Here is a 23,596-nt window from a genome sequence, read left to right as displayed (position 1 = left end):
ATCACCTAACAGGTGTGGTGAAGTGACGCATATCGTGACCATTGGGTGATTCCAAAAATCAGTTTTACGCTTTAAAAAAAACCCAATTCTCTTTTTAAACTTCCATTATATTCCTTTCATTTAAGCATAGGAGTCATCTACACACACACACACACACACACACACAAACACACACACACACACACACACACACACTAACACACACAATCATCTCGTGAAAGAAAATGAAAGGCACATTATTTAACCGACTGATCGGTATAAAATTTGCCATTGGACTCCCTTCGAAGGTGCAGTGTGACCCTTAAGTCAGCAAATAGTGAATTAGATAGGTCCACCGCTGTGCCTCCGTATACCGCATCATTTCACATTATATTCCAATTTGGTAGCTGAGGCTCCGAGTCAGCCGCTGTGATGTGTCAAAGAAGCGTTTTTTTTCTGATAACCACCAAAGATTTCCTCCAATCTTTTTTCCTGTTTTAACTTCCCTTCAGTAAATTTTAGAACTGACTTTAAGACATCGATAACTTTAAAAAGTTGGGTTTTTTTTTCTTTTTTTAACACATGCACTGAGGCAAACCACAGATCTTCTGCCTTATTATGATACCAGTTTTGATGTGAGGTCCTCACTGTAACATTCCTAAAAGCCTTTTCTGTTAGTCTCTTAAACAACCTCAGGAAGTGATTTTGACCGAGTCAGCACTTCCTCTGCTTCTGAGTCACTGGGAGATGTACTTTTAATGAATATGAGTCTGACTATCTGATCTCATTGGTATTTGTGGTCTTCACTGTCTTCACTGTCTTCACGTGAGCTGCTATGTCGTGGTTTATGTCTCACCTCACAGCGAATAATAGATTGCTGATTTCAGGGGCTTTTTGTGTGGAGGTTGTGTGTTCTTGCTGCAATTTTCTCTCAAAGACATCTATATGAATTGAAGTGGTGATTATAATTTGCTCAGTATGTGACTGTATGACTGTTTTTCCCGGTGATAAATTGGTGAGTTGTCAATTAAAGACAAGAATATGCAGAGAAAACACCCGGGGACAACATGACAACTCCCCACACAAAGGACCGACGACCGGTTTGTCATGTTACCCACATCATCTCGTGCCAAATATACCATAGCTCCATGTAAAGATAGTTCCGACAGAGGAGATACTGAGCAGACGCTAACGACAAACAACCAGGACAAGATAAAAAAAATCGTCCGACAAAGATGCATCACATTACTGGTCAGCGTAGGAAGGCAGCAGTTTTGAAGATTTTATCTGCCTGATCCAATGGTCAGTGGCTGGACAAACGAATAACTTTTTTTTTCATTCCTTCCTTTATTCACTGATGACCTTGTAAACCAAACATGACACTTGAGTGGATTCTGTGAGAAAGTTTCGGGGGATTCTGAGTAAAATCTTTTCCACCACATCTGACCGGGTCAAGATGTCATTGGAGAAGGACTTTTTCTCAGCCTTGCACAAAAAAAAAAAAAAAAAAAAAAAATACGCTTGAGTTGTCAGGTCGCGGCAGGTGTGGGTGAGAGGGATTTTAAGGAGAATCTCACTCTCTCTCCCCGTTTTCAGGGCAGTCATGTACATTCAAACGGCCAGAAAGTGAAAACATAACAATATAACACTGTCTCAGAATATCTGAACCTGGAAGCAGCTCAGATAAGTCCATGTTCAGGAGGACATGTTCTGAATTATATCATATTATTCAAGGTGTGTGTTCTGAGTGTAAGTCATGAGTGTGACACTCTCATAAAGCCCAGGAGTCATTATGTAATGCATTGGAAACTACAACCCGACAGCATTGTGTCTACGATGGCGATGGCAACGTTTACCAAAGGCTGTTTGAGAAAATACTAAATATGGCCAAAGGAGACGTCTCCGGGAGACCACTTCCAGTATTTAAAATCTGCGCCGAGCTGGATCCAAATCATAATCAGTGTAATTGGACCAGAGTGTTTAAAACCCAGATGAATTAGAGCAGTTTATCAGGTCTGATAATGTGTTTTGCTATAATCGTTGTGGGAAAATAATGTTTCTCTAGGCAAGACGCAACTGTGAAGGGAAAGATTTCAACTGCAGATGCTTGTTAATTGCCAGTAAATTACACTGATCTGGGGGTCTTGTGTTCTGTTTGTGTTGTACTCTGTTAAAGTTGTTCTTTTTATCTATATGTATATATATTTTGGGGGGGGAGGGTTGGGAGTGTCTAATTATAAGCCGGCCAGATTTGAAAGGTCACAACAATTTAAAATGTTCTCAAATTAACTATTCTTTTTCACGTTATTCATCTATCAACGTGTGGCAATATTAGCCTTCCGTCAGAGTGCGATTTGCAGGCCTTGTGATTGAAGTTACTACAACAGCAGGGAAGAAATACACCACACAGAGCAGATATATTAAACAAACAAAAAAAACAACTTATATATTCAATATGAAACTCTCCATCCTACCCCATATATGCTTTGTCTCATTGTTGGATGCCAAACATTCCATTTTCACAATAAAATATCATATTAGGAATATTGGAAGAATGAAAATACGGCTTTTTTTGGTTGAGACATGCTAGTAGAAGGCTGTGAGAAGCATGATACGGTAAATTTTACCTGTTTTGCGCAAACCATATTTCATCAATTGAATTCATATGTATTAAATTTATACTGTATTTACTACTTAAAATTGGTGTTTGTAAAATGTTCAATCCTGTATTTATTAAGTTTTGTAACTGTGGTTCCAAAGAAGAAAGCATGCTCATCAATGGCAGGCAACTTGGGCGACTGCAGTTTGAAGCCTTATTGTTCCCTCTGTTGCTGCTGGAACTGTGAATTTCCCCACGGGGATGAATAAAGTATCTATCCATCTATCTATCTATCTATTATCATTCCAAATCCATCCAGCCCCCCCAAAAGGGAGCATGCCATACCTGTTGATCCGTGTCTCAATGGTATTTTTTGAGTCTTTTATGTTGGCACACTAGTCACTCCAGGTTATCAAATCGACGATGACAAAAGACATGTGGGCACCTTTGTAATTTGTCAACCTATACATTCAACATAACAATTTAGTTTGACCAGAAAAGACATCAGCCGCACTTCAGCAGGTAAAGCAACACCCAGGAAAAAGCAGTGCAGACCACATACTGTACGCAGTGTCTCAAGGTTATGCTTACCACCACAACAGGAGAGAAGGGGCTTCTATACAGCTGAAAAAACTACTTCAGAAAGAAATGTTTTTTTCTCTGTTAACAATAGCAAAGTGTGGATTTGGTTGCAGACATTTATAGTGTATTTCTAGCAGTTCACTGTAATATCACAATATGTGAGGAAAAATAAAGCCAAGGAGATTCTTATTTTGTTCTGCACAATCCCGGCAACAGAACTTTCAGTGTTAAGTGGGGTTGCATGTATTGCCAGGGAAACATCAACAGCATAGCAACATGCTTCGACTTTCAGCAGTATGCAAGGGCTGATAGAAACTGTCCCTTATGTTAATGTTGGGCAAAAATCACTTGACACTTAACTTTTCATGTCAAGAAAATGGGGAAATGGGTAAGACCGGATATGTCATTGGAGCTGTCAAGAGGACACTTGCCTCCACAGCTGACGTGAAGTAGATTAGGCCTGTGACGTCTCCGGCATGTTAAATAATAAGTCTTGCCGTCTGCACACCCACTCCGACTTCTGAACCGGATAAAGCTTCGGACAAACTTCTGAAGCTATTCGACTGTTGCAATCACAAACTAATGATAGATTGTATGTATTGCCGGAATGTCACAATTAAGACGTGCTTATATGACTGCAGACAGCTGTTCACAAACACCTAATTAATTTAGTGTCAACCTATGATTGTGGGCAACACTTAGTTGTAGCAGTTAGCACTTTTGCCTTTGGCTTAGAGTAATAGTAATCCCACTTTGACACCGGGCTTGGGGGTCTTTCTTTGTGAGGTGTGCATGCTGTCTGTGCGTGTGCGTGTGCGTGTGCGTGTGTGTGTGGGCTTTCTGCTGGTACTGCAACCGACTCCATTGCTCTGCAGTCCTGGCTTGAATAAAGCAATATAGAAGATGGATGAATGGATGGTAACCTTTTAATCTTTTCCGCACGTCTCTATAAAACAGCTTATTCATTACATTTTAAGGTTAATTCTTAAATTATTCGGCCATCTCAATCATCGGATGGAAATGAAAAATGAAGAATCCTGACTTGAATACGGCTGCATCCACAATATTTCAGAACACAATATGTATATTTCTTTTTTTTTTCTTCCATTTTTCTGTCGGTCCCTATCCAATTTATGATTTGGTTTGGATTCACAGTGCCAGCAAGAAGTGCAACATGCAGCGAGGGAGACGGAGGAACTTCTCTACAGACGGAGCGGAATGCATGTTATCTGGAGTAACATGCAGAGTTGTCATCTGTGTGATCTGGTTCTGTAAATCAACACTGCGGCTCAATGATCTGGGTTACGCTCATGCTTGAACATTAGGCACACGGGGAATTGTTAAAGGCGGCACATTTAAGTCATTTCATGGCATCTTAACTGCACCATGACACTTCTCCTGCTCATGATCTCCAATTAATGTTATTAAGTAAACAGATGATCACAGCATGACTGTCAGGTTGTGTGTGTGTGTGAGGGTTGTTTTTTTTTTATACTCCCCCTCCAGAGATGTAGCAATCAGGGGTGTTTCAAAAATATTCTGTGTTTGTGAATCAACCTCTGTTCTCAGAGTACACAGACTGGTAATTCAATATCAAAGGTAGATGGAAAGTTACAAGATACTGACAGAATGTGTGAGTACTCCTTTACCATTGGACAAAGTTTTCGCCGACGAGAAGTGTGCTCAAATAGAATAAATGTAGAAAAAACAAAAACTTATGAAGCTTCATAATATTTTGAGATGCACTGAGAGTTCCAAAATAATTAAGGAAGAATAACTTCAGATTTGTGGGTAATAAATGTGCAACATATGGATCTGTTTTCAATTATATTGTGGGAAAATCCATTTTTCCATAGTAGTCTCATTTTGGAAAAACACTTGTAAATCCAGTACAGCATTATGCATTCTGATATTATAACCCGTTTTGAATCATTTGGCCACTTCGCTAACATACATGAGAAAGATATTGGAAACATTTCTCACGAAACCTCCATCCGACTCCACACCGCCGTAAACCATAACCTCAAAAATGAACGTGTAGTTAAATTAAAAGATCTCTGACGGGCTCAAGAAAAACTGAACATTATTACCTTAGTAAAGGCGAAATTTATGAGTGAGCTGTTGTACTGAATCATATTAGATGGTGCAAGAGTACCTAATGAAGTGACCATTAAGTACAATTTAATAACAGCCATGGATCAAATGTAAATTACAATTTATGCAAGTAACCACCTTTTAATAGAGAGCACTACTTGTCTGTTACTTAGAGAAGTGACATTAATGCATTACATGCTTTGGAGCTTTTTAATATCTATATTTGCGTAATGCCAAGAACATAAAAAAAAAAAAACAACTACCAACAAAACAATATTGCAATTTAATAATAAATACAGACAATATTGTGTTTCTGGGCATTAACTCACCTTCAGGAATTCCAGAAATGCTGGTTTAGATATGCACGCCTTTTTGATCAGCGCCATGGCATTGGTGAAATTGTTCACATAATCACTGTACACATCCAGCACCATGGACTTGGAGAACTGTAAAAACAGCGAGGAAAAACAAGACACATAATTATGTGAATTTGTGAACAGTCTTACAATAAGAGGGCCCTGCTGCTCTGCTATGTTTTGTCTTTAAAACAGCATTCCCAGTCATGTAATTTACTCTGACATCTTGCTAACCATCCTTTTCACAGGGCAACCTGTGGGTAATTTCAATGTAAAGAGAGGCTAGAAAATGGACATTTAAGTATAGTCCTTAAAAAAAAAATGGCTTGTTTACCATGGCAGTCATTGTGAAACACCCTTCACGGGCCATTTAAGAAGTTGTGCAAAGAGGAATGAGGTGACAGGGTGTCAGATGGTGTGTTTGTGCGGAAGGGGGTGTGTCTGTTGTGCGCCAGACATTTATTCTCTCTCCTCAATTAAACCTACACCAGGCAGCTGATCGTCGCAGTCTGAGGAGGAGCGAGGGATTCGGCAAATGGCATGAAAGATTTAACCGTCTTTGGTTACAGCCTCCGTCACTACCCCCGCCTTCAAAGTGTTTCTACGACGAGGACTACAGTGTCTGTCTTCCTTCAGAGTGGCCTCGTTTGGTGTTGATTCTCCGGGGACGGCATTGTAACGGTCGGCAAGTCAAGTCCTCTAATAGCCAAATAATGAGAAGACCTCATGGATGAGCACACTGCAGAGACTCATCGCGGAAAACATGAAGAGGAGACGACCACTCCAGCGCCAAAATAGTAAATGTCTATCTCAGGGAGCATCGGATGCAGAGGAGATATTCATCACAACTGTAATTGATTCTGTGTTTGGGGTAAACTATTCCTGTTTGCTCAATTTAAAACCTGTAGCTCATTGAAACCCTGGCAGCAGAGACGGTGTTAGAAAGTCAAATGAAAATGGCAGAGAAAATATGAGTGTTTTACCTAGAATGCAAGTCTCTGATTGCATTTCAGACAGCGACAAAGAGGGCACATAAGCCAAAGAGTCCACAAACACGTACATAAACATGCACGCACACGTTTTTATGCCTTCCAGAGAGACACACATTTATTTCATGAAACTCAATCATATCTGTTACCTGCCAACCTATAACGCTTACCCCTAACATTAAGCCATGCCTCAACTAAAACATGTCTTCCCCTGACAGCATTTTCATGGTTTAGCCTCACAGGAATCAATTTTTTGTTGAAATAATATGGAGGTGTACCCCCACAATGTAATGAACTTGAGCGTGCACAAAAAAACCCGGCAAAAAACAAACAATAAGCCTCCAACAGGGTTTCTATTTCACACGTATGAATGACACGTACCATATACATAACACGTGCACGCACACTCACCGAAGCAACAAATAGGTCTCCGATTTTCTCGCTGCTGTCCCACTCAGCCACACGAGACGCCAGCGCAATCTGAAACATGGAGTGGCACTGAGTGATCTCCCTGATTCTATAGAATATGGGCCGGATCTTCCGTGGGCTCAGGATGCGTGGATCAGCTTCCATTAACGGCCTGTGGTAGTCCTGGGGAGATTGTGACAGAGAATAGGGTGTTCATTGTCGTTTTTTTTTGTTCTTATGCATGCGTCTGAGTGGGTGGGCGCTTAAGATGAATCAGCAACCCACCGTTTTTAATGATTTCTTTTTTTTTCCGCAGCATAAATAGACAACTGACAAATATGCCGTGGATTGAGGAAATGTAAACATGGTGCCAGAAGCACAGAAATCTACAGAATTTAAAAAAAAAAAAAATCACCTGTAAAGCAGCATTTACCACATGCAACCATGTTGAGGATGCTAGGTGCCTTTTAATAATAAAAGCTAGAATAATAATAGCGAAAAGCAGCTCCCAGCTGAGTTACAGAGGTAAAAGCAACGCTGTGAAAGAGACATTGATTGGTTCTTCAGAAAACACTCATGGGAGTATTAGCATAGCCTGAAGAAATAAGCTGACAGGCTCTTTGTGGAAGCCAGTAAACATTACTCCTGTTTGAATCTGAACGTGTTGATGTATAGATCACACAATGTACAAGCCCTGACACAAAAGAAGAAAACAGGCAGTAGGAGCCCAATTTAATCTATTATAACCAGGTTCTTTACATTGCAGGTCTCGTGTATGAGTGTCCACCACAACAAATCAATTATCTGCATAAAAAGATTAAAAAAAAACATCAGAACATAGGCCAACATGAACAATTATGCAGTTTACTCTGTAGTAATAATGCGATTTGCTAACCTTACCGTCTAATGTGCCATATGGACTTTCATCTTTTCTGTTATATGTCTGGAAACAGTGCATTTACTACTCGGTTAGACCCTCTGAATAAGAAGAGATATTTCAAAAGAACTAAACCTCCCAAAGTATCACATGTAATGATGTCAATCGACAACAAAGGGAGCAAACTGCATCTTGACAGTGAAAGATTTTGCTGTGCATAATGCAGCCATTGATCACTGTTGATTCCATTTCAGTAGGTGCTTCTCTTATTTTTTCTGTGATGATGAGATAACAAGTCTCCTATTCCCCTCTAAAAAGAGAGATTAAAGAGAAGAAGCTAAACCCCTTCCTGCGCAGTGCTGACAGTCTCCCCTCTCTCTCTCTCTCGCTCTGTCTCTTCCTCCCTATGCATCAGGACAGAGCCAAAGAACTGAGGAAAAGCTGTTTCATCAGGATTATTTATGTAGAGACACCTCGATAATTTGATGGATATCACCACTTCCCTTTTCCGTGTAGTCCATGATGGTTAACTTGTGAATATATTGCATGTGGCAGAGGAGGACAACAAGACTGAACAGCTCACCTGCAGGATTCTCCTGAGAGACTCCAGGTAACTGCGTTCGCTCTGAATGATGGAGCCCAGGATATGGCGTCTGACAACCTGTGCAGACAACAGACCAGTCAGAAAATCACGCACTAAGAGGACATGATTGGGCTGCAGCATGCGGTATGCTTTCAGTTAAGCACGGCGCAGGTTGATGGATTGCACTATAATCACGCGTTTGTCGCAGGAGGAAAAGATTCAAAGAAGAAATGTGCCTGCTCCGTCGGAGTATTGATTCATTGGATTTCCGCCGACATAAAAAAGCGGCTATTTCAGTTGTTATAAAACATACAGCTTTTACAAACGGGATTAAAAAAGAGAAAAGAAAGGTTGAGAGATACGTAGGAATACTTAAAATAACAAATGAATGCTTTCGACAGCCTAAAGCCTGATCCCAAGTCTACCGATTACAGAATGTGTTCGCATAAAGAAACTGAGTACATGTGCAGGCTTGACTGTCGAAAAAATATAAAAATAAATCTGTCAGTTGCACCTGGTGGCTGGTCAGACCCTCTGGCATCGGGCTCAGCTGGGGAGGGGGATGCTTCACTTCTGACACATTCACATCCAGGTACCCTGCATCATCTTCCTCCTCTACAGACGAGCAGATATGACAAAGGAGGGAGACAGAGTGGTTAAAAGAGTGCTCATGCGTGTGAATAATACGAGTGTGTGTGTGTGTGTGTGTGTGTGTGTGTGTGTGTGTGTGTGTGTGTGTGTGTGTGTGTGTGTGTGTGTGTGTGTGTGTCAGAGTGAGTGAGGCACGGAGAGAGAACAAGAGAAAGGCAGCCTTCAGATCTCACTGCAGCTGGAGACACGGCGGCACACTAACTTTATTACCTCTAAAATGTGAGACTTCTGTACTCTCTCTGGGAAAGAAGAAAAAACAAGAAAGAGCAATGGAGAAAAATGTAAAGAGAAAGAGGGGGCCTTTGGAAGGATGAAAAATGAAAACAATAGCATTTCGCTGTATGAGCACAGAAGGCAAAGAAAAGTATGTCTGCACAAACACATTCCCATCTCTGCATTGGCACAAAGACGTGACAGTTTGAAAAAGAAAAATCTACATTTTCCCCTATAACCGTAAAGACAAACATACCGGGAGCTTCTCTGCTCCAATTAAAGACTTTGTAATGATAAAAGAGCTATTCAGATTCGGCTCAATCGATACCTAAAAATAGCAGCAGTGGCCTCCTTACCCCTCTCAGATGGTTCTGAGATTTGTTTCAGGCATGGGTTGGGTATCTACGGTGTACAGGGATGCTCGGCTCTACGTTAACAGATGCTAATCTCCAGCCATTGTAAGGCGGGGGCTCCTCTATCAATATGTTTATGATACCACATGCAGAGCTTCCTCTCGCTTCTTCTTACACGTCACATTGCTGGATCACATTGTCTGTCTGAAATGAAAAAGCTTGCCTATTTTATTTATTATAGTCATTATCAATGAAATCACTTTTTCAGAGTGCTTTCATTTCTCCCTGAAGGGATTTTTATAAAGAAAAAAAAAAAGTAGGCCTTTCGACTCTGGCTGCCTTGAATACTACTTTGGCTTGAATAGCTTTATACATAAGCAACTGCCTATAATTCAAAGTGTCAACTGTAAAGAGGTACAAAACCCAAACTTCACAAATACCATTACTGAAAATAGTCTAATTCTCATCCACAAAACTCGGCTGACCAAAGATTCACAAAGTTTCCAGACTCTCCCGTATTACCCAATTGATCTTTTCGCTGCAGGAATGAAACTTTTCGCATGACGGCTATTTTGGTCCTTTCAAGCCCATCCTTCGTTCCGCTTCTTGCCGCCTTCATGAGTTGCTGAACCTGAGTGGAAGGAGCAGACAGAAACAACAAAGGCGCGTTAGAGCGGGAGGAAAGTGCCATGCTGTGGCAACTCGATAACCTACGGTGCTCCTCTGGAGAGAGATGGAGAGAAGTGGCGCTCAGCGGGCTCATCATGAATCTCACCATCTGCGACTCCCCGTGGGTCGCTGTACAGCCTCTAATCAGAGAGTCTATGAGCATATCATGGGCAGATTATGGTAACAGAGTGAGTTCCACATCAGCTCCATTGCTCAGCGGAGGAGAATTCAGCTGACCGCAAACTCACACCCTGAGCATCACTGAGGCCCTGCAACCAGACTCCACAGACCCAGAATACACCCAGGGTGGTAGTATTTTTAAATGACGCTACTTCAGGAAAGTAGGTCATTAATTGGGGGCAAGTTGCACTGGTGTTTATGGAAGTAAATACGCAGAATATTATTTAATAATTCATGCATCTCATAAACGTGTCTTGGTATTAAACCAAGCAGGGGAAGGGAGAGGCCAGCGGTTTCGGCTGAGAGAGTCTGGAAGCGAAGCCACGGGCCAAAGGGAAGATGGGAAGGATTGCGCAGCGTTAAAGCCTTTGTGTCAGCAAGACAGCATATTTTAACCCTGGGTGATCGTCGGTCCAATTGGAAAACGTCGAGCACGGTGGTCCAAGCTCTGCAAAGAGACCGTGTGATATACATCGACCAGCCATAACATTATGACTACCTGTCTATGTCCGTGTAGGTCCACATCGATTCCACTGCATGTTTACGGAAGATCATTTGAATCCCTTAAGTGATATGGTAGTACCTCCCATGGGATTGTACGCATCAGTAGCAATTGGAAACGCATAACCCTGTCACCAGCTTCTCGCTTTTCCCCTCTTTGAAGCCCTTTTTTCATAGATAATGAGCATGCTGGACCAGGAGAACGTGTCAGGAGCTACAGGTTGGAGATGCGCTGACCCAGTCAACTTGAAACTTGTTAAATTTACTGATATGGCTACGATTGCAATTTGTTTTCCTACATCTAATACATCAACTTTGAGGGTGCGGGGTGGGTGGGGTGGGAGGGTATCTTCACTGGCTTCCTATAAATCCTCCAAGCAAACTAACTAAAGGGATGATCACTTTCACTTCACCTTCCATTGGTCATAATGTTAAGGCTGATGGGTGTAGCTGCGTTTCCTTGCTGCCGGAGATATACCTTGATGTCATAGCTGTGCTTTCCAGACAGCTTGGTGGCTAGTTCACGTTTGGTCCTGGCACATCGTTCCCTCAGCCGACGCACTTCAGGAGCGAGCTACAGGTATTGGACAAGGACGGGAGGGGGGGGGGGGGGTGGGTGGGGGAGGGAGGCGTCGGCACAGGTTGTGTGAGGCCACGGGATGCAAAGGGAGGAGGAGAAAAGTAAGGGAGAAGGGCATGGAGGGGAAAAAAAAAAAAAAAAGAAGCAAAAACAAGCTCTGCAATGCTGGGAATTAATCACGAGCACAGGGAGTGAGAGGTTGGAGTCCTGCTTTGGTCAAAGGGGTTATGTAGCGCGACACTGATGGCCACTGATTTGGAGGAGGATGTGAAGGGTTGAAGGCAGCATTTATTAAAATAAGCAAACTTTATTGCACCTCTCCCAGGTTCCTCAGACGAGAAGAGAACTTCAGGTGCACTTGGTAAAAAATTAATTGGGCGAAACTAATTAAAAACGATGTGTTTTTGATGAAGGCTGTGCTCGCTGGAAAAGTGTTGTTGGGCTCTTGTAGTTACAGTTTTTTTTTTTTTTTAGTAATTGCTCTACCAGTGCAGCTGAATCCTTCTTTTTGTTCAGTGGCCTGGGACTGTGGAGGGATTTTCACACTGCACCCTCCTGTAATTACCTGAGCAACTCATTTTCTGCCCTGACACAGGATGTATTTTGTTACCTTTGGTCTCCCCTTGTTCCTTGAAGTATTTTTTTCCAACTCAGGATTTTCTTGGATTACAGCAGAGTTACATTCTTACACAAATACCTTCAATATGTAAAATTATGTAAAGGCGAGGTGTGGATCTATACATCAATAATGATTCAACTCAGCAAAAATGCTTTCCATTAGTATGATTTCAAATTTGCCTTGTGCCTTCAGAGCTGCAAAAGGCTGGCGAGGCATAAAGGGAACGCGGCACAATGTGAATGTGCACACAGTGCCATCATGTGGAAGAATGACACGCTGAAGCACAACGCTGATTAACAACATCCTTGGCAGAAAAGAGGAGAGGAGATCTAAAGCTTTTTAAAACACAAATGCCCGGTGTTTACTTTCATCCCATTAAAAAAAAAAAAAAACTGAAAGTTAGACAGCCTGTTACACATTTTCTATGTTCTTTATAGTTATTTTCCAGTTGCATAAATTAATAAAGACAACTGTACAGGAACAGATAAACTATTCCCCTTGATTCTTTTTGATGTGCTGGATATGAGCCAGAAAACAACCCAGTCGGTCATGATGGCATTTAAAACAGTAGACAATCTATGCATGGGACAAACATTCACACGCGCTCTACCTTGCTCCTTGTTGGTAGTTTTGTCTCGTTATCAGATTGCTCGTCGTAGCTCTCAAATTCACTGGAGCTCCATCCATTGTCAGTGCGCACAGGTCCACTGTCTCTCTGAACATCTTCATAAAGCATATCTGCCGAACACAAACACGTATTACGCAATCAGAGAGACCTGCAACGATAGGATTCATTAGGGGAAACGGAAGACAAGGGTAAGTCGAGGAGCGAACTAACCTGCATCAGGAGAGAGGGGCTCCTCGCTGGGAACGTCATCATAGATCACCTCGGAATCCTCTGTAGTCTGTGGCTCGGCTTCAGCCAAACATGAGCCTGGCAAACAAAGACAAAAAAAAAACAGCGCCATAAGAGTAAACACTGTTTATATATGGAGAAATACAGCGAAGCCTGCATTCATTTTTTTTAATCTCCATTCAGTTTGATAGTTGCACTTCTTCTTGTTGGATTTTTCATTTACAGTCCTCCAAAAAAACAACACACACAGATTCACAAACACTGAGTCTTTTTAGTAAAAAAAAAAACAAAACCAAAAAGAAAACAAAAACCCCCAAGATAAAAGATGCAGAGTCTTTTCGCCTCTGCTTAGAAATTCACACAATCCACTGAATATTTACATACCTGTGATAGTATTTGCATTTAAAAGTCTTCCCACTCTGGTCGATCTGCCATGTTACAGAGCACGATTGTATCCAGCTTGTTTGAGCTATTGACCCGCTCTATCTCCACGCCCGGCCGAATTTGTCATTAACTGCTTTGAGAGTGTTTCAGCCTAATTTAGCTCAGTGAGCTTTATTGATTTGGTCTTAAACTGTGATTTGTCTACAACACTTTCACCTAAGCCCCGAACAGCAACAATCACTGTTTTCAATTAATCTCACCGAAGATGTATTTTCTGTCATGGATTATTCAGTGTGCGATTCCGAAGCAACCTCACACACAACAAGCCCGGAGATGGACCAAAAAAAAAAAAAAAAAACTCCACCAAAAAATTACTCTTTGCTTTTTCTTTAACAAAAGAGGATTATCTTCACAAATGTTCTTTATATCTCACTCACTTCCCCATGCTTGTGCTTTCAAAAAAAAAAAAAAAGGGTTCACAATAGAGAAGAAAACAAACTGGATTTGGGCTATCAGCCCCACTATCAGCATATCTGCAAAGTGCCGGAGCCTCTTGGGAACACGGCTTGTTACATCAAATGTGGGAAATCTGAAGTTCTTCACTCTGTTTTCTCACTTTTTACACTCAACTTTTTCTCTAAAGCGACACAAAGACGCTCCAAAAATATTCATAGGTCGCGATGCCTTTGCAAGAAATCCACTGTTAAAATGAATACGTAATAATTGCAGCAAACCGGCAAGAAAAGGTAGGAATGCATTTGAAATCGATGTTCAGATAATTAAAAGATTACGTGCTGTGGTTAAAATCAAACAGCACCGCCGTCACATGGTTGCTCTTGCAAACAGGAAATACTTCATTATTCATAATGGAGCATATAAAGTATGTTCAAAGGGAAACATGGTCTACCAAACATAACCTATTTTTTAATACAGGCTGAGAAGTGCATTGAGATGATGTTGAATTACTTTCATAAAAAGGAGCAAATGGAAAAAAAACACTAATGGATGTCTTAAATTAGCAGATTTGTCCTGACAACAAACCCAACAGTGGCCATATATCTTGTTTTCTGTGAGCGTGTTTGTTTTCCGCTACCTTTGCATTATAATTTTAGACATCAGGAGAAGTTTAATACACGTTTATTATTGAATCGCTTTAACTGCGTTATATGCATTCAGAACGAGGCCTCTGCGAGCAAATTCATCAGAGGAGAGGGACATAAAAAAAACATTGTGCAGTATTGCAAGACTCCTTTACATCTCTCATTTCTGAGCCAGCACTCACTGCTGACTGAGTCGAAATCCAAAAGCAATTTTGCCGCATGGAAATGGCTCTCTATTGATCCTCATCCCGAATTAATTGGATTCATGTCATGCCTTTGTTGGAATCAAACTATGACAGACAGCATGTGCGAGTAAGTCACAGTGTGTGTTTGTTTGTATCTGTGTGGATGAGGCACGCGTGCGTTTGTGTGTGTGTGTGTGTCCATTCAAAGAAGAAATCAATGATCTAGAAGATGACCATAGATTTGTAATATGGTGCTCTTGTCATCTCTGATCAAAGTCAAGAGTTGCTATGTGTGCCACAAGCAAAATGCTAGTGCACGATTTATACTGCCGGTATCATTATAGCGCGGTCCACGGTTCTGTTTACGCAACTGTGGAGGCCCAATTGGTTTTCTATCAGATCTGTCCGCAATGTGAACACAATAATACATAGGTGGAATGAGCTTGAATCCCAAGGCAAGCTGAGGTTTAATCTTTTTGGTTTGAAATTGAACCCTTGATCTACAATATAAGGTGCATCAGTTCACTGTCAAAATAACTTAGTTTTGTACCTTCGGAGATGTCCCCGGAGCCGCAGCCTTTCTTGATAGTTTCTTTGCTGGCGCCTCCTGAATCAGCCGGCGTGTCCACAGCTGACAGCAGTACAGGAAGCCCCGGGACCGCCTTCTCCACACAAGGAGCGGCGGCACTGGGCTCTGCTGCTGATCCTGCTGCTGCTGCTGCTGCTGTTGATTCTGCTGCTGCTGCTGCGGCGGCGGCTGCTGCTGCTGCTGAAACCCTGGAAGGTACCCAAACATTAGCACAGTTAAACAAACACTGCGTGTTGTGTGCCTCATTACAAGTTAATTTCACCGAGAGGAAGGGAAGGGGAGGCAGAGCGGCTGGACATGGGGGTCGAAAATAGTTCCCTGCTATCCAAGCATTGAAATGTACACTCCCTGATGTCTGACAGGCCACATATTGCTTCTGTCAAATTGTCATGAGGTTTGTTTTTTTTTGGGGGGGGGGGTTTTCAAGCAACTCTTTTTGAGAAGGAGGGACAGTATTTTTCCTTCGCTCAGGCAGCTGTGTGTCTCTTTACTTCCCCCCCACGAAAGATGTTTTATTCTCTTGCCTATCTGTCTGTCTTTTTGATATTTGGGAAGATAAATCACCAGTAAAATGGTTTCATGATATTCTGAAAGACGGCTGAGGAAAAATAATTAGCCGCGACGTGAATCCGCACATTTCTCATCTTTGTGACATTCCATATCCGCCCTTGCAGAGCATATCCCAGTGGAACTGGGCCAGTCCATTACAGGGCCGGCACACAGGCACACACACGGCCAATGTAGGTACCCAGGTAGAACATGCACACTCCACACAAAGCCCAACCTGAGCGTGCACCGGGGAAGACGAAATACAATGACGATTCACCATTTGCATCTTTGCATGTAGCCCCATTTTTGCACATTGCCCTTCAATTGATAAAGATGATCTTGTCAAGCATGTATATTTGCAAATGTTTATCTTAATGCACAAACAGGCACAGATTAAACATTTAAAGAAGGATGGTTCAGTTCCGGTAGCGATGGAGACTCTCCGTTTCCTTCTTATGGCTTTTTTCAAAGTTTTATGCCCCTTTAGTGGAAATAAAAGTAATAATTAACTGAGAAAAACAAGATTTTGTCACATGGTCCCTGTGAGGTGTGCTAAAAGGGACTTTTGCAGAAAGACTTTCACAAGGAGGAAATATAAATGCAGCCAACGCTTGCTACTTGTGTTACTTACCTTTTTCCGGGCTCCGTCAAATCATTATCTGTCATGCCCGCGGCTTACTATAATCACCGCTGGCTTTTTGAATGAAAACATGCCCTGAACCAGCTATTAAAAACAGACTCCAACACCACAGGGGAAAATCTTGTTGACACAGCTATCACAGTGTCTGTGTTGATGCTGCCAGTGAGGAATTGTCCGCCCCCACATGACTGATAATATGACAGTTTCCAGCGTGTAGGAGAGTCCCATCCACGCTAATTAAATCTGTCCCTTTGCTAAACACCTCAACAACACCGGCAATGCCAGAAGCAGCTGCAGAGTCATGGGCAACATGAGGACAGACACGGCACACCGAGAAAATAACGTCCACGAAGTGTTGTAATTTGGAAACTGCTTGGGCGGAGGCCTTGCAGACTTTTCCTTCTATTAAATGGCAATAGAAGTAAACTTTCTGCATTCAACAATCTAGCGAGCCATTACCTTTTACTGTAGGGTACAACGTCAAGTGAGCCATGTACCGTGAGCAGGAAATAAAAGCGAGGATGCCTGCAGCAGACCAGAATGATAAATAACAGGAGGTAATTTCTTTCATCTGCATAATGAGAAATACTGATAGGTAAAGAGTCACCACATGAAAATAAATTAGGACTTTATGAACACAGCATTTAAAATCCTTCAGAGAGCATACTCTGATTATTTTCTAAATTGTTAAAAATATCTACATCTTGCAAAGTATGAAAGTTTTACTTCACTTTTTTCCCCCCTCTGTTATTTCTCAACACTACAGTGAACGTCGGCACACAAATCTGGAAGTAAACATGCCCACATGTCATAAAAGAGCTACTGATAGTAGCCATTTGGTTTACCGTGTTTTCGAGCTACAAAACGACTGAAAAGTATTACTTTGATGCATTCGCCATGATGTTTTGGGACCATTCATCTCAATCCGACGGTCTCCACCCACGTGAAACGCAGGGGAAAAAAAAGAGATATTTGTCAACACATTTCTTGCGATAAACGGATATCCTGTCATTAAAATTGCCTGTGCGGAAAAGAACAATAGCGGCACTGAGCTTGTCTGCCTGCTCTGCCTGTATGTATTCATGTCAGGTTTGATTGATTTGAGCAGCGCGGCTATCGATCTCGGCATATCTTTGCACACTCCTTCACAACTTATCCGGGCCTATAAGCCCCAGTGAGTCATATAGCTCAAGGAGAGAAACAGGAATCATTTTTCAATGCAAATGACGTAGCCCGGGGCACAGCACAGCCTAAAGAGGAAGCCCCTTGAATGCAGATTTCACAATTTCCATCTGTTTCTATTCCCCTCAGCAAGCGCGCCAGTTGCAGTACCGCATGCCACAGCTCTACCTGTTTTGCCCCCTGATCTCGACTGCGTATAGTCGTTCTTTATATCTGCACAAGCATTGTGCTGACCATACTGATGGGGCTCTATTTGTCCTCGGGTCATAAATCTCCTCCACAAACAACTGCCCACATCTCGTATTGAACCGCTCCTTCAGAGTTCCTGCTTAAGTCGTCCTGTACTTGGCAGACTCCAATTAGGTAGCGCCCTCGGAATTCCGGGCATGGCTTCTCATTATATTTACACGACGGACCGTTTTTAAACCTTTGCTTGTGTAACCTTTTGGTTTGGTCAACTCGGAGGGGAGACAAAGCATATAGCGCATAGGAAATAAAAGATCAGTTTAAATTGAAGCGTAAGAGGAACACAGCTGGAGTCAGGTTATCTCTTTATGACTGTTAATATACAACGGAAGTGTGAAAATTCAACACTGTGCTGTGATTTAATTGTTGTTGTTTTTTATATTTGTAACTCAGTTGCATCTCAATTTTATAAAACGCATTTAAATGTAAATTATATGTTTAGAAAACAGAGGAAAGTGTAACCTTGTCAAATTTGTACACCATTAATATTTCTGTAAATCAGGGATGTCAAACATTTTACTTCAGGCATCATGTTTCCATTTTGATTGAGCCGAACCAGTAAAATAGTGCCATAATAACCTTCAAATTTATATTTTAAGGCTTTTTCTAACTGTGTTGCAGAGTATATATGATTAAAACTTTCACAAAACCAAGAAATTAGTTTGGAAAATAATCATGATCTCAACATAATGCCAATTCTAATGATACCTTCTGGTGCACAATACAGTGGAATTTCCCAAAAAACTTCTCCTATAAATGTTGCATGATGCATGTTTTTACAAACTCACCCTGACAGCATATTTTTGAGACTAACGCGAATTTGCTCACAATGAGGTATGTAGCGCCACATTATGTAATAATTGTGCAATATGCAATAATGTAATAACTGTTCAACTAATTATGTAGTAACTCCACATTTTGTAGTAATCTGTCGCATTTTGTAATAAAATTCTTGAATGCATTTTCTAATCAGCTTTGCTGCAATTTGTAATAACTTGTTACATATAGCAACAGTTATTAAAAAAATGTGGGTTGAATGATTAAATGCACTTATAATCTGGTTTCATTTCTTCAAGAACAGGTGGCTTGTAACTTTAAAAATTTACTACACACAAAGGCAGGTGATCTAAAAGTTTCAAAATGATTTAGAGCCTTGGGTTCTACTGTTGCTATGCCGGCAGGCAAAAGCAGAGTGACATGTGATTCTAGTCTGAACTGAATTTTTTTTCTCATTATGAACATAGAACAATGTCTACAGATATAAAAAAAAAAAGTGGAACACCCACATTTGGAATAACTGTTGCAATATGTAACAAGTTATTACAAAATTTATTCGAAAAGCTGTTCAATAATTGTATTACAAAATGCGGCATTATTACATAATGAGCTGAAAATGTATTACTTTATTAAATATTGCACCATTATTGCATCATGCGGCGCTGCAAGGTGGATTGTGTTCATGCCAGCATCACTGATACCTCAGCCTGAGTCTCAGTGTTGTGTTTGCTACTCTTAAAAAATGTATTTAAAAAATATAATCTACGTTTTCCTTGAATTTTTTACTTGGTGGTTTGGTGGACTGATCTGGAGCCAGTTTTGACCCACGCGCCTTATGTTTGACACCCTTGATCTAAATGGAGGTATTTCTCAATGGAAGTCTGTCGACGGTTGCACAACAATATTGCCACATCTTCTCCTCTACTGAGTCAGACTGTCCGATTCACATCATGTGGTATTTGCAAAAAAAACAAAAGAAATAAGAAACTACACTAACTATGACTACTTACACATGTGGGGGCATTTTTCAAAAAGTGCAGAAATAATGTGCACTGTGCATACGACAAAATATGCTGTCACATTTCTTTTTTAATATTTTGATCAAAGAAATCTGAGAGAGAGAATGACAGTATTTCACCAAACCCGTTTTGTTATTTCGAGAAGCGTCAGCAGAAAAGTTTGGCATCGTGTGGTGAAAGGGTAGACTGGACTCGGAAAGAAGTTCACAAATGGAGACGCGGCTTATAGACAGCGAAAGGGAATGTGATGTATGTATGCGGAGGAGGAGGCCGATGGCAAAGTGCAAAGGAAGGCAGGAAAGATCAGGCAGCCGCAGGCGGAGAGGCAGAACAGGTAGCAAGGGGATGGCCTGACGAGGCAGGAGGCAGTTATGAAAGGGGGGGGGGGGGGGGGGGCGATACAAACAAGGCTGGATAAAACACTGGAGGGGGCAGAAAAGTGGACAGCAAAGCAAAACGGTGACAACTTTTTTTTTTTCCTTCTTCTTCTTCCTTACGCTTTCACAGCCCACCAACACTGCAGGAAGTATAACAAGGTGAGAGGTCTTCAAACAAAGTGGCTGTGAAAAATAAAATGTGTTCTGTGAGGTACATTAGATGAGTTCCTCTGCAAGAGCAAAACTTTAAAGGTCTAAAAAAGAATTGTGTAAGCCCAGTCAATAGTAAAAGAGTAAAGTTATAGTCACAAAGGGCAGAGTACTGTGCACATAAACCCGCACATGCATGCAGTGTTGTCATAGTACCCTTTGTGTTGGCTCTTTTATGGCGGCGGACTCGTGCAATTGGTTTAATGAAAGCTATCCGTCTATCTGTCTGGAGGTAAAAATTAAAAGCCAGAAGCAGATGCAGGTACCAAACAAACAATGGCGTGCACAGAAAACCCTATGGGAGAGAAGTGCTGCCTTAAGCTTAATAGTCACAACAAGCGGAGGCGCTGTCAGCGCGGTGTTGGGGAAAAGAAACAGCATATTTCTGCAGCAACAATCCCAAAGTAATTTGGGCAATATTATTCTAAACCTGCTGACAGATGTGGCGGAGTGTGCTGACAGTCTCAACACCTTGATCGCGGAAAGTGCTATTGATAGCTCTTCTTTAAAAGGCAGACGATCGCGTAAACCCGAGTGGAAATGTGCACTCAGCAGAAATCTCCCCGTATGAGAAATTGACATGGCCTCGGTGTGACTTATCACACGTGCGCGCGCGCGCGCGCGCACACACACACACACACACACACGCGCACGCACACGCACGCACACACACGCACACACAAAAAGGTACATCTGTGAACAAACACTGGCCGCTCGCTTCAGCACAGGAAACCCCACAGGAATCCAAACCCCGAGGTGAACTGTGGAGTTTGGATCAGCGGTGGTTTCAAACACACTTCCTACAAGCACAGGTGGGGGGCCTCATCAAAATCGGGGGGGCCCCTCTGGGCCTCAGAGGCTGGAGAGGAATGGCATATTTATTTTAGCTGTAGCTCAAACTAACAAACAAGGACACCAGTAGAATATAATTGCACAGCGGTAGCCTATATTCCAGTTTTCACTCTTTTTTTTCCTTTTTTTTTTTTTTTAATAACACTGCCTGATGCGATTCTGATTTCTCGGGGCACTAAATGGCCTTTCAAATGCAGAGTCTGAGTTTTAGCTCACTGCAAGTTTAAACTATCTTTTGAAAAAGACTCCCAAGTCTGTCCATCAGCTCCCGGGCGGCCGTTCAGTCGATGACTTTGACTGCTGACCTCCCCACAGAGCGGTGTGAGCCAAAAAGACAGTCGCCTTAGAGGAATCAATAACCTATCACATTATCATTTACTGCACCGAGGCCTCGCAGCAAACCGTCTGCTTGATTGTATGAGAGATGCTTTCAGACTGCATCAAACTAAGGTCATTTCCCTTTTACACCTACTCCACCAGTCTGGTATACAATTCATTTCACATATTTTTTTTTTCACATCGGAGAAGCGAGAAAACCTTTTCAACCCGGAGTGCCACAAGTTTGACATTTAAAAATGTTGTGAAAGTTACAAAACTTAGAAACGGAAGTCACTCTTTGAGTTGCACTGTGGTGGTATTGTAGTGTTGCGGGGACACATTAGATGAGTTGAGTTTAGCCAAAGTGACATTACTTGGAGGAAGATACGAATAAAAGGAATATATTCAAGAAATAATGACAATGAAAAGGAGCGTCAACAAAACAGCTGAGATAAAGAACAAGCGTGAAAACGGTGGCTGGCAGGTCTGTTTAAAAGTTAGTAGAGCATTTTTTTTCAAACCTGCTCTGGTACTGCGATTAAAGGCTGATGTTAATGATCCATTCAGATATTTTTCTCATGGCCGTGTAGAGGAGACGAATCAGTTCCATATTGATGAGGCGCTCCTCGTCTTTCAGCAAACAAAAGCTCTGGCAAACGTATTGCTCAGTGGACAGGACAAGAGATGGACGTCGGCTTTAAAAGGTTGATTATTTGCAAAACAGATGCACAATCAGTACCTGAGTTAAATCAATGCCATGCAGAAAGCTCTTATATAGGTTTGCGATTATTGTATTCAAAGTGCCTGTGAGGAGGACTGAGTTCACTCAATTTTAATGAAAGGCTTCTGGTCCAGAAAACTGGAGTGGCTATCCTCTGGCTTCAGATAATGACAACCAGTTGGCACGATAAGCAAGAGACGCGGCGGCTCTGTGCCTCTACAATTAAATTCATGCATCAAAACCATTGAGTAAATGTCACTGTATTATCAATTTCCGAACAGTAATCGGTTATTATCCTGTCATTATAAAACATATTGGTGTTACAGTGACACAGCCTGTCGTCTCTACACAATCCTCGCTGTTCCAAAAGACACAACTTCACATCACAACAGGGAAAAGCATCCATGGATTAGTTCAAGCCTAATTCCATTTAGGATTCACGTCAGTTAAATAAACTCAAACAGTTCGTGGTGTGCTCCATACTGGCTGAATACAATACTTTTTTGGGTTTTAGGATACAGTAGGTTAATAATAAAGCTATAAAGCATTATGTTCCAAAAGAGATTACACAAAAAAGCAATGAAAAAATGTTCAATACTCGTCACAGTGGCTGTGACGTGACGTCTGGCATTGAAAATGATACGCAAACACATGCGGCGTAATATCGCGGTATCTCGTCCCCGATAGCATGTCGCTATCTCGGACATAATGACACGACACTGATGTGGTGCTAGGTTTACTCCACTCTCCACCCATCCTCAGTCATTTTGTTCCCACAAATGGCGATGAGAATTAGAGACGACTCACCCGGTGGATGACTCGGGAACTGCAACGTCTGTCAAAAGGAAGAAAACAACAACAGTGAGAAAAAACTAATTACGGTGTAAGGGAGGAAATGTGTAAAACCATGTTTTCATTTGATAAAAAAAGAGAAAGAAAGAGGACACTTGATATGGCCTCCAGATGACAAGAAAAAAAATAAGCATTTATTTGTCTGCATTTATCCTATTCATAAATAATTTTCACTATCTGACTGAATCCAACAAACTTCCAATGAGAAGCTTGCTTCTCTAAGTTCCAGGCCACCACGGCCTTGAATGATTATTAAATGATTGGGAGCAAGAGTAATAATATCAAGCAATAACAATAGCAAGTTTACTCCAAGATAATTTTCAATATATTAAAAATCTGCCTCCTCTCTAAATAATATAACTCTATAACCAAAGGCACAAATTCAGACGCGCTATATTAAAATAAATTGACAAGAAATCTGCGGAATAAAATATTGATGGGAATAATTCCTCCTCTGTATAAAAACAAAATCTAAATATATCTCATAATAGCTGTTGTTTCAGCCA

The 23,596-nt window shown here is 41.5% G+C and overlaps 1 protein-coding gene across 2 annotated transcripts in view; it reads right to left on the bottom strand.

The window, feature by feature from the left end:
- Positions 1–23,596, bottom strand: part of arhgef10la (Rho guanine nucleotide exchange factor (GEF) 10-like a) — a 125,688-nt gene that overhangs the window by 89,582 nt on the left and 12,510 nt on the right. The window contains exons 3-12 of one of the 2 annotated variants that reach the window (XM_080494940.1): positions 23,046–23,073; positions 15,309–15,535; positions 13,072–13,167; positions 12,844–12,971; positions 11,513–11,608; positions 10,207–10,315; positions 8,982–9,082; positions 8,468–8,545; positions 7,011–7,190; positions 5,584–5,700 (exon numbers count right to left, since the gene is read on the bottom strand). In XM_080494940.1, coding sequence (XP_080351066.1) covers positions 5,584–5,700; positions 7,011–7,190; positions 8,468–8,545; positions 8,982–9,082; positions 10,207–10,315; positions 11,513–11,608; positions 12,844–12,971; positions 13,072–13,167; positions 15,309–15,535; positions 23,046–23,073 — 1,160 coding nt within the window. The remainder of the gene's footprint in view (positions 1–5,583; positions 5,701–7,010; positions 7,191–8,467; positions 8,546–8,981; positions 9,083–10,206; positions 10,316–11,512; positions 11,609–12,843; positions 12,972–13,071; positions 13,168–15,308; positions 15,536–23,045; positions 23,074–23,596) is intronic. The other variant, XM_080494941.1, reaches the window with a different exon arrangement.

Source organism: Blennius ocellaris (assembly GCF_963422515.1).
Source record: "Blennius ocellaris genome assembly, chromosome: 4".
Classification (NCBI taxonomy): Eukaryota; Metazoa; Chordata; class Actinopteri; order Blenniiformes; family Blenniidae; genus Blennius; species Blennius ocellaris.
This window is presented reverse-complemented; position numbering and strand designations above follow the sequence as displayed.